Source organism: Lepidochelys olivacea, assembly GCF_965140295.1.
Source record: "Lepidochelys olivacea isolate rLepOli2 genome assembly, chromosome: 11".
Taxonomy (NCBI): domain Eukaryota; kingdom Metazoa; phylum Chordata; order Testudines; family Cheloniidae; genus Lepidochelys; species Lepidochelys olivacea.
This window is the reverse complement of record NC_140421.1, coordinates 45,547,702-45,565,221: the sequence shown is the minus strand read 5'-3', so window position 1 is coordinate 45,565,221 and position 17,520 is coordinate 45,547,702. Positions and strand designations below refer to the sequence as shown.

The window sequence follows — 17,520 nt, the reverse complement described above, 5'->3', positions numbered from 1 at the left end:
TGAGGTACCTTTGCAGCACAGCACATGGGGCGTTATCCTTGCAGTTCCTGTTCTTTTCGTATTGTATATGAATGAATTTGGATATTTCTAAAATACAGCATGAAAATATTTTATACTAGCTTAGCTAATATACTAGCATTGAAAATATATTTTCAAATTCTTTACACTACATTACTGTTTCCTGAAAACATTGTATCTTTATTACGACAGCAGCAAAAACAATTAAAATAATTTATATATGCCAGATCAGTGTGGTTAGTGATGTAGTTCACTGCCAGGTTTGATGACTGGCGCTGACCTCTTCTTCCCCAAGCTGGCAAGGTGTATGATATCTGGAAAGAACAGCAGGCTTCATGCATGAGACAAGAAAGTGTCTCACTGGACTCAACAGTGACCTTTCTTGTCAGTTAAGGACGGGCATTAATAAGCGTCACACAGGCCAGTACAACTAAAACAGATCCTTAGCTATGATGATTTCCACCATCTAAGGATCTGGCCTTAAGGTCTAGAGCAGGGGTTCTCAAACTGGGGGGCGGGACCCCTGAGGGGGTTGCGAGGTTATTACTTGGAGGGTCGCGAGCTGTGAGCCTTCACCCCAAACCCTGCTTTCCTTCCAGCATTTATAATGGTGTTAAATATATTTAAAAGTGTTTTTAATTTATAAGCGGGGGGTCGCACTCAGAGGCTTGCTGTGTGAAAGGGGTCACCAGTACAAAAGTTTGAGAACCAATGGTCTAGATATTTAGGGATATAAAAAACTGGAGGCTTCTCAGAACTCGGGTAGAAAAATAAGCCATGCACTCCCCTCCTCAGAAAACAGATTACTATGGTCATTTGTTTGGATCAGCTGAGTCATTTTGTAGCCTACTAGATGATCAGTTTTAAATGGGAATTTGAGATTTAAGATAAATATAAAATAAAATCAGTTCTCCATTAATAATAATAATTAATAGCTGCGGCACTTTTTAAAAAAACAAAATACAGTGAAATTATCCAGGATACTGTGGATGCAGCCCTAAAAAGCCACCTATATTCATGTGCCTTAGCGTGCATCGAATTCTGCAAAATGGGGCATGCTTGGAAATGAAAGGGAAATGGACTCCCTACAACTTCCTCTGCTCCTTCCCTATGCCAGTATCTAACTCATCCCCCTCCTCAGTCACCTCCAGCAGCCACCAGACCTCTTCACCCCGCTCCCAGGCACGGACTCGAAGCTACCCTCCTCTTATGTACAGCACCTCTGCTGTCCCTCATGCTCCTACAGCCATCAGCTAAGCTCCTGCACCTGAGCTGATCCTTCCATATTTCTTCACCTATCCTCACAGATGAATTCTCAATGGAGAGTTCTACTTAAAATGTGATGCCAAGATATAGTTGCTAGGATCTTTCATTTTTCATACTCACTGACAACATTGAAAGCCTACTCTGCCTCTGCTATTTCAAAGGTATCCAGAGGGAGAAAGAGAGAGCGAGATTTCCAGTTAATCACTGAATGTCGCAGTCACAAAATAAGTTTTCCCTCATACGTACTACCCAGCCGGAACTATAAAATAACCAATAAACTACAGGTCTTTAAACTAGCCTTATTGTACATTATCAAGGAATATTCAACTTCAAAAAGCTGTGATATAAGTGATTTGTACTTTATGTATTTTTAAAGTATTTACCTACAAATGTATCTTAATCTTACATTTCTTTTTTTATTTTATTTGATCAGATCTGAAAATCTCTTGGTATTGCAAAGATAAGGAGATCAAGCCATCCCGTTTCTTTAGAATGACTCATTTTGAAGACACTTGCCAGTTGGAGATTTCAGAAGCCTATCCAGAAGATGAAGGAATTTATACCTTTGTTGCTAGTAATTCTATAGGCCAAGTGACAAGTACTGCTAACTTGAAGTTGGAAGGTACAATGTGCAATTAAAAAATAAATGATGTTTTAAAACCAGTTGTGTGCCCATACTAATATTCATTAATAAATATATGTGAGTCACTGTCATGTCATGTCTTTAATTCAATTAATCAGTATCATCTTACAATGTCCACAACATCCACTTGCATCTCCAAGACATAGGTTATGCACAGTGAAGTTTCTTTCACAGTTTTTCAACGTTCCATGCACTTCACCTTTCAATTCTTTTCATTAGCAGCATCCGGCATGCCTCAAACAAGGTAGACTCCTTGTCCCTAACCTAAGTCTATTAAACAGATTTTTATTCCGTTAACAAGCCTTTGCCTTGTAAAGATCTCTAAAGAGTTTTGGTATTGATAAAATGTTTTCATTTAAGAAACATTAGAAAATCTTAAACAAGGGCATGCCCCAGATTTGTGCAAATGAGAAAATAAATTTGCACTATTATGCATTCTGAAAATATTGATCACAAATTTCAGAACAGAAAATGGTCTAGAGGGTTTGTTATTTTAATCTTGCGGTTCTTAGTGTTGTTTAACCAGAAATATATTTATTTTTTATTTTTGCAACATAATTTATAAACTATGGAATTAGTGATTCATATTGTAAAATTGCCAGGCCAAAAAGAAAAAAAAATGAGGAGAGAGAACTTTGATTGTAGCATAGGGTAAGAAATTAAAAGTTGGCATGCTTCTTTTCAGGATTTAAAAAGGTTGAAGAAGTTACATCAAAGTCCCAATGGCATGTTTCTTCATCAGTTTCACTTAAGAAGGAGCCTGTTGGCCAAAGGCCCACCTTTATCCAGCCTATTTCAAGCTGCAGGGTATGCAGCGGGGAATCAGTCAGATTTCAAGCCAGGGTCTCTGGCATGCCAAAACCAGAAATCCAATGGTTTCATAACCAACAGCTAATGTTGCCAACAAAAGATATAGTTTTCCATTTTGATGAGTCTACAGGCACAGCTATGCTGATAATAGTAGATGCTTTTTTAGAGCACGCTGGCCAATACTCTTGCAAAGCAGGAAATAGTGCTGGAGAAGCAACTTGCACAGCTACACTTACAGTGACAGCCGAAGGTAAAGCCCCATTTTTGTTCAAAGGGATTCAGTTTGTTGTATACCACTGTTACTAATTACCTCCTTTCCTCTTTTCACACCTTTTAGTTAGCAGCTAGTTCACTAATGTTGGTAGTATTAGTTGTAACCAATAAACCACTGTCATTTCCTTTACTTTAAAATGTCATATAATTTCAAATCTCACAAAACTGTGTCCTATATATAGAAAATATAGACATTTTACTACACTAAGCAAGTACACGCTTTAAACCAGAGAGCTGGTGATAGTCACACCATTGTCTCATATACTCAACACTGGGCTGTAAAAGCTAACAGAAAATACATCCTTAAACAGTATCATAACAGATTATTTGATATTGGAATGGACAGCTTCGGTGAAAAGAAGAGACGAACATCAGCTGTGTATCAACTGCATGAGTACAAGTCATTTTCCATTCATCTACATGAATGAATTTTCTTTTGTGTCAAGAGCATAATGCATCTGGCATGCTCAGTTTTCCCATGAAGATATCTTTCATTCTCATTATCCCTACCATTTTATTTTGTTCTTAAGTTGGCCCATTAAAGTACATTATTTGTTAATATTGTTATTTTTTTGTTACTTGATTACACAGTGCAAGCCATAGATAGGCAAAGTTCTGGGAAAGATGTAAAAGAGTCTATCCAGTCACAGGCAATATCAGAAGTTCATGTTGCTTCCCCTTTCGCAAAGAAGGAGACCCAGGCTTATAAAAAAGAAATTAAAACAGTGCAAGAACCATCGTACCAACTGGGTGTGCAGGTTTTGGAAACTCTATCAGAAAGTTTAACCATGAAAGCTACATCAGTGAAAGAAACAGAAACCTTCCATACAACAGTCCTTTCACAAACATCACAAAGCACAATGAAAGTATCCGCTGCTTCTGTTCAGAAAATGAGAAAGGCTTCCCCAAATATTCTCCTGGAACTCCGTGACCAAACTCTGAAATGTGGAGATACTGCACAGTTCATTTGTGCTTTAGAAAGCGAACACTTTTTAGAGGTTCTGTGGACCCATGAAGGTGAAAGGATAAAAGAGTCAAAACGAGTGAAGCTATCACAAAATGGAACTGTCCTATTACTCACAATTATAAACGTCCAACTATTAGATCAAGGACTATACAGATGCACTGTGCGTAATGATCATGGAAAGACGACAACTGCTGCTGTACTAACAGTAGAAGGTGGTTATTTGATTTTTAACATTATGACTTACCTCATTTCAACCTAATCATCTCTGTGTATAGCTCACTCACATTTCCTAACACTGGTATTTAATTTAGAAAGCTATATTTTAAGTTCTTTTTCACATTTAGGACTCTATTCATAAATGACTTTTGCAGCACCAGGCAGGGAGTTTTATAGCTTGCTTGAGAAGTGTATCATGGCTCTTCCCAGCAAGTTGCAGCCAAATGGAATTTGTACTCATCAATTTATCAATTTAAGCCACTGATATGCAGTGAGACACTGACTTGGTGGGAAGTGTCCACTTGGAACAAAACAAAGAACAGGACAAAATGAACCAATTTAATTTTGCAATTTATGCAGAATTCTGAAGTTGGAATTTGAAAGAGTTATTTTTAAATAAAGGAAAGGGGGTAACATTAGATGAGCAAATTAACCCAGAGTCTAGGCCATCCCAGCTTGCACAGGGCCACATGCTGTCAATAACTCAATCTGACTACATCTTGAGTGACACAAAAGGTGCTACATATTTGCAAGGGTTAATATTTTAAGCAGTTTATTTGCATGTTTTCTTCAAACACCCTAAATACAAGTCCGTTTTTTACTCCTGAACACGTCTATTCGTTCAGTGCTATAAAATCCTAACTTGTCTATTGGATTTAGGAGCCTCTCTTTTCCAAGACTATATTAATGACCTACACAGTCTTCCTCCATACTTGTGGATTGTTTTTTATTTGTAGAATTCCTTTCCCCCTTGCCATTATTCCAGTGCATTAAAATATCAGCAGTTTCTGCACATGTAATAACATCTTTGGCGTATAGACATTGATATCCTTGACTCCTGTAGACCCAGAATGGGCCTCTTGTTCTTTTGGCACTGCTCACCTTAGATGATGTGATAGCTGCTTTTATTAACTCAGATGACGCAGGAGCAATAGCAGCATGAACATAAGATAAAACTGTCTCATGCTCTTCCATGAAGTAATTTGCTATGCACCATTTATCAGGCTCTTACACACGAGTTAAGTCCTTTCTTTGCTGTCGATCTATGTTAAGTGTTGTCTCTACATGATCTTCTGCAGTTACCTTCAACATTAAAGGGAAATAGCTTTGATTTAAATTAGGGCTGTCAATCATAAGCAATTAATGCAAAAATAAATTAACTAGATTTTTAAAAGTCACGATTAATCACAGTTTCAATTGCACTGTTAAATAATTGAATACCAATTTAAATTTATTATAAATATTTTGATGTTTTTTCTACATTTTCAAATATTGATTTCAATTACAACACAGAATACAATGTGTACAGTGCTCACTTTATATTATTATTTTATTACAAATATTTGCACTGTGAAAAACGTAAACAAAATTAATAGTATTTTTCAATTCACCTCATGCAAGTAGTGTAGTGCAATCTCTGTATCGTGAAAGTGCAATTTACAAATGTAGAATTTTTTTTTCGTATAACTGCACTCAAACAATGTAAAACATTAGAGTTTACAAGTCCACTCAGTCCTACTTCTTGTTCAGCCAATCGCTAAGACAGTTTGTTTACATTTATGGGAGATGATGCTGCCGGCTTCTTATTTACAATGTCACCTGAAAGTGAGAATAGGTGTTTTCATGGCATTGTTGTAGACTGTGTTGCAAGGTATTTATGTGCCAGATATGCTAAAAATTCATATGTCCCTTCATGCTTAGACTTGAGCACTGTACTCTTTGTATTCTGTGTTGTAATTGAAATCAATATATTTGAAAATGTAGAAAAACATCCAAAATTTTTACAGAAACAATAGAATACCAATTTAAATAGCAAGATTAAAACTGAGATTAATTGCAACTATTTTTTTAATCTTGTGATTGTGATTATTTTTAATCATTTGACAGCCCTAATTAAAATTAAAGATGTGCTTGCTTGTGTTAGTCATTATAGACCAAGTCTTAGTCCCACTTAAGTCAATGGTAAACAGCCTACTGACTTAATTGGGACCTTCTTTTAGCCTAGCATGAATAGAGCCCTAAAATGTGTCATAACCCATATATTTCATAGTATATTTTTAGTTTGAGCACTAACATGCTGAACATTCCTTTTCCATACTAAACCCTTTATTTTTATTTCTCTACGTATAAGGGTGTTTTATTCCTGCCAACCATCTAATCTAATGCTTTTCCTAACTTTATTCTTACCTAGCTAAAGAAGCACACGCCAAAGCAGTAACAAAAATTACGCTTGACTCAGACACTAAAAGCACTAAAACAGTCAAAGAGTCTCAGATTCAAACAACCTCCGAAGTTAAGGAAGAGTCTTCAAAGGAAACATCAAGAATGTTAATCACTTCAGCTCAAAGATCACAAGGAACTGAAAAACAAAGGAACGGAGACTACTACCCTGATGTTGTGCCATGCGAAGAGAGCATAGAAACTGGTGCCAAAGTACCAGTATTTCTTGAAACGCTGCTCCCAGAAACTATTGTAAAAGAAGGAGATGATGTGTCACTCTTTTGTCTAATAAAGGGTGTGCCTACTCCTTGTGTGATTTGGCTGTACAATCAGCTAATAGTTGAGGAGTCTGCATTATGTTCCTTAAAACACAATGGGCCACTGTGCAGTTTAAAATTACTCAAAGTTGTTCAGAATCAGAGGGGTATATACAAGTGCAGAATAGTTAACTCTGCAGGACAAGCCGAGTGCAGCACTCATCTGAGAGTGACAGGTTGGCAACTGCATGTTCTTTCCAAACCTAAATTCCTCCTGCATACCATCATTGCATTCAAGTACATTCAGCCCATGGGAAACAGTAAAGAAAGAAAAATGTCATTTGTCTGTGGATTGTTGAATGTTTGCCTCCCGGTGTTCCAGGCATGTTAAAGGCATGGTAAATTACAGGCAAAAATCATAAAAAGTTGTAGACACGTATACAATACAAATAGGTTTTGAAGCATCTGATCACTGTTTCGACAAATTTATCAGGTGTTTGAGTTGTTGTGGCATGTACTCATGTATGTGTGTGCGTATTTTTTGCAACAGATATTCATAGTTTCAACCTCACAACCCATTAATTGATGCGTTAATTGATCACAATAATCTCTATTTTATTCTAGCTCCAGAAAAAGTTCTTCAAGAGAAGATAAAAAAACAGATTGAAATGGAAGTGAAAGGTACAGTCACAAATGGATGTTACGCTGAAGCACTGATTTATCATAAAAAATTAGTAAATCGTTAGAAACTTTTATTTGCTTACATACAGCCTATGACAGCAAAAGTAAAACACACTTTGGAGCATATTTGAATATGCTGCATGTTTTGTTTTAATATGCTAAGGGTTACCCACATTACAAGGTTTAAGTTTTAAAATCAGTTTAAAACTTTACATTTATAATTATGCAGCTGTACTTTTAACTTCTACTTCATGCTATGCAGCTGTTTACTGCGTGAGCTTTTATTTGTTAAACTCTCTTGTTAGTGCATGCGATGGTTTAAATCAAAACGAAGATATAAAAATCTTAATGAAATTATTTTTAAACTAGTAAGCAACCTAACAATCATTCAAAGAATGGAATATAATAGAAAATGAATGTTATTTAGGACATGTGAAAGCTACATATTCCCATTGTATCCTCGCACTTCATGTACATACATTAATTCGTCACTATACATTTCTTACACTGGCTTGCAGATAGCATATGTGGTCCATGTTGCTTGCTTTTTTTGCATAACGTTGTGAAGTTAGTGGCTGTATTAGTTCGAATAAACGCCTTCTCATTTCATTTTAGCTAATTACTTACAGCTACCTTTTTATATATTTTTCAAAATATTTTTTCTCAATTGTTTGAACATTTTACCATAATCAAAGGGATCAGAAAGGGCGTTTATTCTACTGTCTGCAAGTCAGGTAAGATTTTCTTCTTTGCCAACAAAAGACACAAAGCTTTTCGGGCAGCAAAACCATACACCCCCAGGAACATGTTATTTTGAAATTCATTTTTGCTTGTTCAAGAAGAAATGTCCACAGTTTGAAGAAAGAACAGACAACGAACGATTTTCGTGTCAGAATCTTTAAAACAGAGCAAGGCATTGCGTTTATTCGAACAAATATGGTGAGTGAATTTTTTTTCTGGATTTGTGATGAAATCTGTAGCATGCCCCCAATTTAATTTAATATCTTGCCATTTCATTTCTTTTCATTTTTCAAACGTATGAGAGAAGCAACAGAGTACGCTGTAATGTAATGTTGTTCTCTTACAGAACTGTTCTTCAGTGAAGAGCCTGGGTGTCCTGAAAAGCAAAGCGAGACGCGAGACGCTTTCTCCGATTCTGAAGACTACTTAGACCATGGATTTGTGTCTGCGCAGAGATGTGCAAGTAGAACCTCGTCTTGGTCTGAGACTCTTAAACCTTCTTTCACTCAAAAGCTGAAATTTAAATCTGTTTTAGAGGGGGATCCCGCAGTTTTCCAGTGTAAACTCGTTGCCTGTCCAACCCCCGCAATGACATGGTTTCATAATAATAGGCCTATCCCTAAAGATCTGCGTAGAATAATAAAGACAGAGAGTGGTATGCATATTCACAGCTCCAGCCTAGAGGTAAGAGATGTTCGGGAGAGGGATTCTGGGAGCTATAAAGTGTTTGCCATTAATAGTGAGGGTTCAGCTGAGTCAACCGCTTCGCTGCTAGTTGCACAGCGAGAGGAGCAAAATGCAAAATATTTAGATTTCCTGAGAAAGTCCAAACGAACCCATGAGAGTGTTGAATGTCTGGTTCAGAAGAGGAAAGAAGATAGGCTGAAGGTTTACCTGCGGTGCACTGGCTCTCCTTTCGATAAAAGGCAGGAGACTGAAAAGATGTTAAGAGACTTGCCCCCTGCAAAGGGGATGGTGCGAACCATAAGCTTTCCAAAACTCCTAAGGAGACCGGAGTTCGCGTACGATAAAGACCAGGTAGGTAGCAAACGCCCCGCAAGGGACAGGGATCATGGCAGTGATGCTTTGCTTGATGAGGAAATAAAAATTAAGCTGCAACGACTGCGGGAGGCCAAAAGAACCATGCTGGAAAAGAAGAAACTGCGCCCGTCACAGAGAGAGACTGAATCACTCCTTGAATCGGTGCGAACCACAGACTTTAGAGGTGGTAAAGACCTAGGGACCTCTCCAGTCCATTGGGCAATTGAGAGTGAGGCGATACGCTCTGACTTCCAGATAATAAAGCCAATCCATACATGCACCTCTTCACCCAAAATGCCAAGCGGTGAGGAGGGTGCCCCGCATCATCCTAAACCAGAGCCTGTTAAGATGCCGGCGGACTTTCACCTGCGAATGGAACGAATCCTGGGGCTTTCCAAACCCTCCCGGAGTCCTCGGGAGTTTCCTGAAGGAAGCATCGAGGCAGAAACATTCCAAACAAAATCAGTAATAACACTAGAAGAACCAACGAGAGAGCAGTTTCTGCGAGACCCTCCAGTAGCGCAGCCAGAGCCAATTGCCAAAGCTACCTACATCGGCCATAGTTATATACACAAGGAACCACAGGAATCAAGAATAGATACACAGCCAAACGAACAGCTGGAGGAGTTCCAAGCAATGACAGCCAAGAAGAAAAGCCCTGAATCTATAATATATGTGCTTCTCTGCGACGGATTAAGCGAAACTAGGAAATTGGAGAATGTGTTGTCCGAGACAATCACAATAAACATCAATGAGCCTGTTGATACTTATGAAGGCACCCAAACAGAAAAGGGTGAAGAAAATGCAATGTTAGGACTAGAAGACTCGGCAGAAATCAGAGAGTCTGTATTGGTAGAAGTCTGTGAAATAAAGGAAAAGCCTGCCAGGTCTGAGAGCCCTATTCTAAAGCTTCTGGAACCGGGCCCCCCTTTGTTTGTTCATGAAATTGAATCTCAGGAAGCAAAGGAAGGAGAGAGTTGCATATTTGGCTGTCATTTCCGTGGCCATCCGCAACCTATTGTCACTTGGTATAACAATGACAAACCCATATCTCGTAACCAGGAGGACTATGCCATTCACACGACAGGGAGCCGGTCCACCCTAACTTTCCGCTCTGTTCTCCCTCAGCACGAAGGCTCCATCACCTGCGTGATATTTAATGAATACGGAACTGCCACAACATCAGGCATGCTCAAAGCGAAGATTAAAGAGAGGATTGAGGCTGAACCATTCACCACCGATGAAGTTGAACTGTTAAAGAATAACACAGAAGAGGAAGAAGAACTTAGTTTTCTGTTTGACAAAATGAAAGAAAATCAACCAGCTTTCAGTAGTGAAAGTAGAGCCACCCTTCGCCTTCCTCAGAGTAAACTGCCCGTACCCTGTGTTTCTGACTCAGACCGGCTTTCATTTCCTGTAGAAATCAAAGTAACTGCTCCTACTCCGACTCTAGAACAAGATGAAGAACTGAAGGAAACAGTTCAACCTGCTGAATTTGTACCTGAGCCACCACCTCAGGACCAAGTTTCTGAGGCAATAAAACATAAATTTAAATTTTCCTTTGCGGTAAATGAACCACCAAAAATTGTGAAAGAAACACAAAAATATATTAATTGTAGAGAAGGGAATTCTGTCGTGCTGGAGTGCTCAATATCTGGTGAACCTCAACCGATTGTAACTTGGTTTCGAAATGGCAAAATCTTAACTCCTACTGAGAAGTTTCAATTTGAGGAGGAAGAGGATGGTAGCTACAGGTTACATATTGATGAAGTTTCTGTGTCAGATGCTGGCACATACAAATGTGTTGCTGAGAACACAGTAGGAGTAATAGAAACTGTTTCCAATCTTACAGTAGAGTCTGGTGTGCAGAGCTTTTATAGCCACGTAGAACAAATTAGTGATGTTGAAGAAGAAACTGTTCAAGGTCAGAGTGTACAAATCCAGAAAGAAGTTGCAAAGGAACCGTTGCACAATCTTTATGAATCCTCAGTTGCTGGCAAGCTTAATGATAGAGAATATTCCGTAAGTCAATATTTTCATAACCTCAATACCCTGAGGCAGGTAGCGCTCACGGAAAAGGAACAAAATACATCCTCCAAAGAAACAGAATCCAAACTCCCAAGATTTATGTGTGACGTTAGAAAGTCCATAGTTACTGAGGATCATCCAATAACTGAAACCCCAGATTTCCAGCAGCAGATTGAAAAAGAAGAGACGGTAAATGTTAGTGAACAAGTGGAGTCAAAGATGGAAGAACCTAAGACATTCACTTTTGTTAGCGATTTAAGCCAGTTTTCACACCCTGAAGAACCACCAATATCTGAAAACCCAGATTTCCAGCTCTCGATTCTAACAGAAGAGAAAATAAATGTGAGCGAACAAGTGAAGCCAAAGATAGAAGCTAATGTACCTGTTTCTGTTGGTGCTTCAAGCCAGGTTCCACAAACTGAGGATGAGCCAATAATTGAAAGCCCAGATTTCCAGCTCCCGAGTGAGGTAGAAAATAAAATAAACGTGAATGAACAAGTAGAGTCAAAGATAGACGAAGCCAAATTATTCACTTTTGTTAGTGATTTAAGACAGGTTTCACACCCTGAAGAACCATCAATATCTGAAAACCCAGATTTCCAGCTCTCGATTCTAAAGGAAGAGAAAATACATGTGAGTGAACAAGTGAAGTCAAAGATAGAAGAAGCTGATGTACCTGCTTCTGTTGGTGATTTAAGTCAGGTTCCACTCCCTGAAGAACCGTTAATACTGGAAAGCCCAGATTTTCGGCACCAGATTGAAAAAGAAGAGATGATAAAAGTGAACGAACAAGTAGAGTCAAAGATAGAAGCCGAAGTATTTGCTTTCGTTCGCAATTTAAACCAGGTTCCACGCCCTGAGAATGAGTCTATAATTGAAAGCCCAGATTTCCAGCTCCCCAGTGAAGTAGAAGAGAAAATAAACGTGGGTGAACAAGTAGAGTCAAAGATAAAAGAAGCTGAAGTACTCGCTTCTCTTAGAGATCTCAACCAGGTTCCACTCTCTGAAGAGCTAAGCGATCAGCCTGACAAAACAGATGAAATAAAAACAGAAATTACAACCACAGAGTTTACATCTAGGAACCAACTTGAAAAGATCATTGAAAGCCATACTGAGAAAGCTACATGTATTAATATAGAAATTCCTGCAGGTCAGGACACAGATGGTGAAGTAGAGAGTGTGAAGGATAAAGATTTTGCTTTTGAGAAGAAGCAGTACTTGAAAAAAACAGGTCGAGAAGAATATAACTTTAGCAATGGTGTTACTGATCTGCCCCATCTTGACAGGGGAAGCACGCCAAGCAAATCGTTTAGTAACGGTAATGAAATGGAAATCAAGGGCGCAGGGCATTTTTCAGGGAAATTAGAGCCCGAGCAAGAGAGTCCTGCTCTTGAGCGAACTCTTGGAACACCACCTCTGGCATGTTCTTTCACTGACAATTTAGATACACCATTTAGAAATGTAAATTATCAGATCCATGTCTTCGGGCAGGAGCTGAGTGCAAAGAGGAAAGAATCTGAGGATCATAGTTTTTTCAGTCCTATATCCACGATGGTACAAGAAGATAGAGATCTGTCTGACAAGGACATATGTGACACCAACTTAAATAGGACATTTCGAGATTCAACTGCCATAGAAGAGAAAGATGCGCCCTATTCGCATGCGATAAGTGATGAATTCAAAGGTACACCTGAATTAGAACAACTTGGGTTTTATGATCCAAATAAAGCAATTCAGCAAGAACAACACCTAGAGCAACAAGAAAAAAGCATAGAAGGAAATGAACAAAATTACAGAAGCTTTGCGCATGGCATAGAGGAAAATGTCTTTCTTCATGATAAAAAATTATCTGACTTTGGAGAGAGAGAACAGAAGGAAACCTATCAGAATGAACAAACATTAGGAAAAATAGAACCTGAAACGTACAACATTTTATTTGATTTAAAACAAGCTCCTTCTGTAATAGAAAATGTAGATCAGAATTTTCAAGAACAAATTAGGAGGCAACAAGAAGAAACACATTTAAAAGGCCAATATCCGGCCTCTGAACCTGATACAGCCAATATTGTATTTGATTTGAAACAAGTTTACTCTGCTATACAAAATCTTGATCAAGAACAAGAGAGGCTGCTGCAGAATGAAATGTATTTCAAAGATCAACATTCTGCTTCTGAACGAATGGAACCTGATACAGGCCACATGGAAGAAAATGTACAGAAAACTACATCACCTACAGGACAAGGAATTTATTCCTGTCAAGAGTTTTCCAAAGAGAGTGAAGCTATAAAGGACAAAGATGATAATTCTCAAGAATTATCTCTAGAAAAAGTAGAACCCCAAATCCAGGGATTAGCATTTAATCTAAAACAGCATGCAGTGATTTTCTCAGAAGAATTCGTTTCCAAAGAGACTGGCAGCATATCACCGGAAGAAATATGTTCCTTAAACCAAGTGTTATCTCCCGAGATCATGGAAACAGAAACCGAAAGCTCCATAAACCATCTACAAAGAAATGACGCACTTGTAGAAGAAATTTCTTTAAGTGAAGAACTTCGTCATAATTACAAGGTGCAACTGGAGGGAGTTTATGTTCAAGAACGGACTCTGTCAACAGAAACTGGAGTGGCTGAAATGCAAATATTTAAAAGGGACCTAGCTGACATTCCTCTTTCTAGTGAACAGCGATCACCTGCAAAAGGAATTGATGAATTTGAGAAAAATGTTTGTGTGGAAGAATCATTTAAGGAACAAATTAAAGACTTGATATTGGGGCAGACTGAGCGTAGGCCTTCTGCAGAATCCAAAATGTCTGTAAGTCAATATTTTCAAAATGTAGTGCAAGAAACAGATGTTTCTGAGGGTGTGGAATCGCTAGAGAGAATAGACTCCAAAACAGACAACTTCATAACAGACTTGAAAAAAGCTGCAAAGGAGAAAGAACCCACTGCATGTAAACTGGAGCAAGAACAAACACACGTTCTTCAGGTAGAGCAAGCCACAATGAAAGAAATAAGCAGGTCTACTTTTAATGGAAGTAAAACTGAAACTATGTGTTATACCAAAGTAATTCCTGAAGACCATCATGCTATTCAGCGGGAATCAGATACACAGGACAGGGACATTTCTTTTGCACAGTTCCTTCGTTCGTTAAGAAATGAAGAATCCATAGTCCAGGAAAGGCAATCAAGAGAAGAATTAATTGCCTTGAAGAAACAAAAGTGTAATTTAGAAGATCAGCTTGAAAATGAAATTTCATTTCAGACTAAAGACATTGTAAATGCTGCTGAAGGAAATCTGGATGAAAGGGGCCTATCACAAAATGTTTTGCAATTTCAAGAGCTGAACGCTGCTCAAGTTTCAGAACCTGAGCCAGGTGTGTCTCTCTCAAAGTATTTACTCTCAGCCGGACAGCAGGAGGTTCCAGATTTCAAAGATACCATTTTCCAGGCCTTTGACCAGAAGGAATGTATCACTTCTTTGGAAGTTGAAGACGTCACTTTCAGCACCGTTTACGACTATTATAACCAGCAGCAGGAGCTGCTGACCCGTCCACTTTCTCCTGAATCAGAAATGTCAATAGAAATCACAAGCACAAGCGGGGATGAATTGGCAGAATCTGAGCGATTCTATACACCTCCATCGTCAGTTGAGAATTTTGAATCTCCCATGTCTTTTGAATCTTACCACACTCCAGCTGGCACACCTGAACGATACTCAACACCTTCCGAGGAACCATCCTTCAACAGAAAGTCCCCTTCCGATTTGGTAAGGGACGGCACACCAGGAGAGCGCTACACAACCCCCACCAGTGAATATCCTAAACCCGGAACATTACCTTCTCCTTTCCAAGAAAGGAGGTCGCCTTACGAAGAGCAGCGCTCAGAGATGTTTGGCACACCTTGTGAAGCAGTGGAACCAAAGGGAAATGAAATGCCTCCCGCATTTATCAAACCCTTGCCCAAGAGGAAGATCTATGAAAACAGTTCATTGGGTTTAATTGCTGAAGTTATAGGCCTCCCTGTTCCTGGTGTGAAATGGTATCGAAATAAGTCGTTGCTTGAACCGGATCAAAGAGTCAGAATAGAAAAAGAGGGTGATAAATGTATTTTGGAAATCCATAATGTTCTGAAATCGGAAGAAGGAGAATATATATGCCACGCAGTAAACATCATAGGGGAAGCTAAAAGTATCACCCAAGTAGAAGTTTTGCCTCAAGATGGAAGGTCTTTGGCCTTACCTCCTCCAGTAACACATCAGCATGTTATAGAGTTTGACTTGGAACAAAATAAAAATTCGAGCTCGCCTTCTCCTCAAGAAATACTTCTGGAAGTAGAGTTGGACGAAAATGAGGTTAAGGAATTCGAGAAGCAGGTCAAAATAGTCACAATTCCGGAATTTACACCTGACAACAAATGTATGATTGTTTTTCTTGATGTCCTCCCTTTCGCTCTGGTGGAGCAAACCACTGGCTTGACGGCAAAAGGAGATGAAGATGTGAAAATTGACTTTGAAGTCACTGAAATGCCCCCGCGCTTTACCACTCCCCTTTTTGATTTGGAAATTCTAGAAAATTCAGAGGCAGTGTTTGAATGTACAGTGACAGGTTCCCCTACTCCCCAAGTACAGTGGTTTAAAGAACATACCTGCATTACCGCAGATGTCGGGAGCTACATTGTGACTGCTGAGAAAGGAAGTCATAGTCTTAAAATTCAGAATGTAGGTCATTCTGATAGTGGCACATATCAGTGCAAAGCAGCGAATAGTGTCGGAGAAGCTATATGCAAAAGTTCTCTAATTGTGCTAGATTCACAGAGAGCCCTTTCTAGCAGGAGTGGGGATGGAATGACTGGTCTAGTTCTAGGCAGCGCTACGGGTAGGCCACAGAAGTTTGATTTGCTTGTAGACAGTACTCTTCCAAATGGCAACCAGACCGAAATAGAGCTGGAGTTTGAATTTGAGCGCGACACTGATGATTCTCAGAAAGCTGTCAAGTTGGTAGCTGTCACAGAACAAGAGTGTGAAGAGGAAGGGGAGAAATGTGTCAATATTAATTTTGATGTATTCGCTGAGCCATCCAAAGAAGAGGAGATAGAATTTAAAGCGGAGAGCTCAGATAGTTGTTCCTTTGAATTCCAAGTCACAGAAGCCCCCCCAAAGTTTATCAAACATATTTTTGACTGCACTTCGTCAGTAGGTGCTTCTGCGTGTTTCCAGTGCCTTGTAGTTGGCGCTCCAAACCCGAGTATCAGTTGGTACAAAGATGGGATACTGCTTGAAGGGGATAGGTACTGTATGGAGGAAAGGCAGATGGGCTATCATAATCTAATTATTGGAAATTTAATCCAAAGCGATGAAGGGGAATACAGATGTGTAGCTGCAAACAGAGCAGGAACTGCTGATACAAGCGCTGTGTTAAACATATGTTAAATTTCCAAGTTTGAGTTCCAAATACATGTTTGGATTAAACACACAATAGGTTTGCATTGTCCCTAAATTCTGTTTGTAAACATGTATCATTCACTTTAGGTGCTTCCTATACTTTAATGCTCATTGAGAAGTGAAATTCACAAGGGGCAGACACCCCTCCAGTCCCACATGCCCTATTTTAGGAACGCGAGAGAGTTAAGCGGTGCAGAAGGCTTGTGCAGGCGTTGTGCACGGGGTGGAATTTCATTCCTTGTACATTCTGCACATCCTTTTTATCGCTGTTATTCACGTATGTAGAACTCATTTGTCCGTTTCCTATGCGCGTATATATACTTGTGTTATTTAAAAGTGCAATCATCTTTGTGTTAAAAGGGCCTAGCAACCATCTTGAAATATGAAATCCGCGGTGCTCTTGTAACTTAAGTGTATGGAGTACTACTTTAGACACACGTTTCAGTCTGAACACAGGTATCAGAGTAGCAGCCGTGTTAGTCTGTATCCGCAAAAAGAAAAGGAGTACTTGTGGCATCTTAGAGACTAACCAATTTATTTGAGCATAAGCTTTCCTGAGCTACAAATAAATGCTCAAATAAATGTGTTAGTCTCTAAAGTGCCACAAGTACTCCTTTTCTTTTAGTCTGAACACAGTACACTTTTCAGTCAAATCCTAAAGTGCTTACAAATTTTTAACCTTTCCACCTATCCTAGACCTGAAAAAGAGATCTGTGTAGATGGAAAGCTTGTTTCTTTTACCAACAGAAGTTGGTTCAGTAAAAGATATTACCTCATGCACCTTATCTCTATTTTATACAGTACTTATTCCAGAAAAATGGCCATTGACTGAGCTTGATGGTAAACCAAGAATAACTTCACTGAAGTCGATGGGGTTACTCTGTTGCAAAAGCAATGCAAGTGAGATCAGAATCAGACAG

At 39.0% G+C, this 17,520-nt stretch overlaps 1 protein-coding gene across 1 annotated transcript in view; it reads left to right on the top strand.

Annotated features, from left to right (window-relative positions):
• Positions 1-17,520, top strand: part of TTN (titin) — a gene marked incomplete at its 5' end in the record, with an annotated part of 307,317 nt that overhangs the window by 37,042 nt on the left and 252,755 nt on the right. Inside the window, 6 exons of the mRNA XM_084642843.1 lie at positions 1,718-1,906; positions 2,613-2,987; positions 3,602-4,189; positions 6,385-6,708; positions 7,295-7,351; positions 8,439-16,446. Of these exons, the coding sequence (XP_084498969.1) occupies positions 1,718-1,906; positions 2,613-2,987; positions 3,602-4,189; positions 6,385-6,708; positions 7,295-7,351; positions 8,439-16,446 (9,541 nt within the window). The remainder of the gene's footprint in view (positions 1-1,717; positions 1,907-2,612; positions 2,988-3,601; positions 4,190-6,384; positions 6,709-7,294; positions 7,352-8,438; positions 16,447-17,520) is intronic.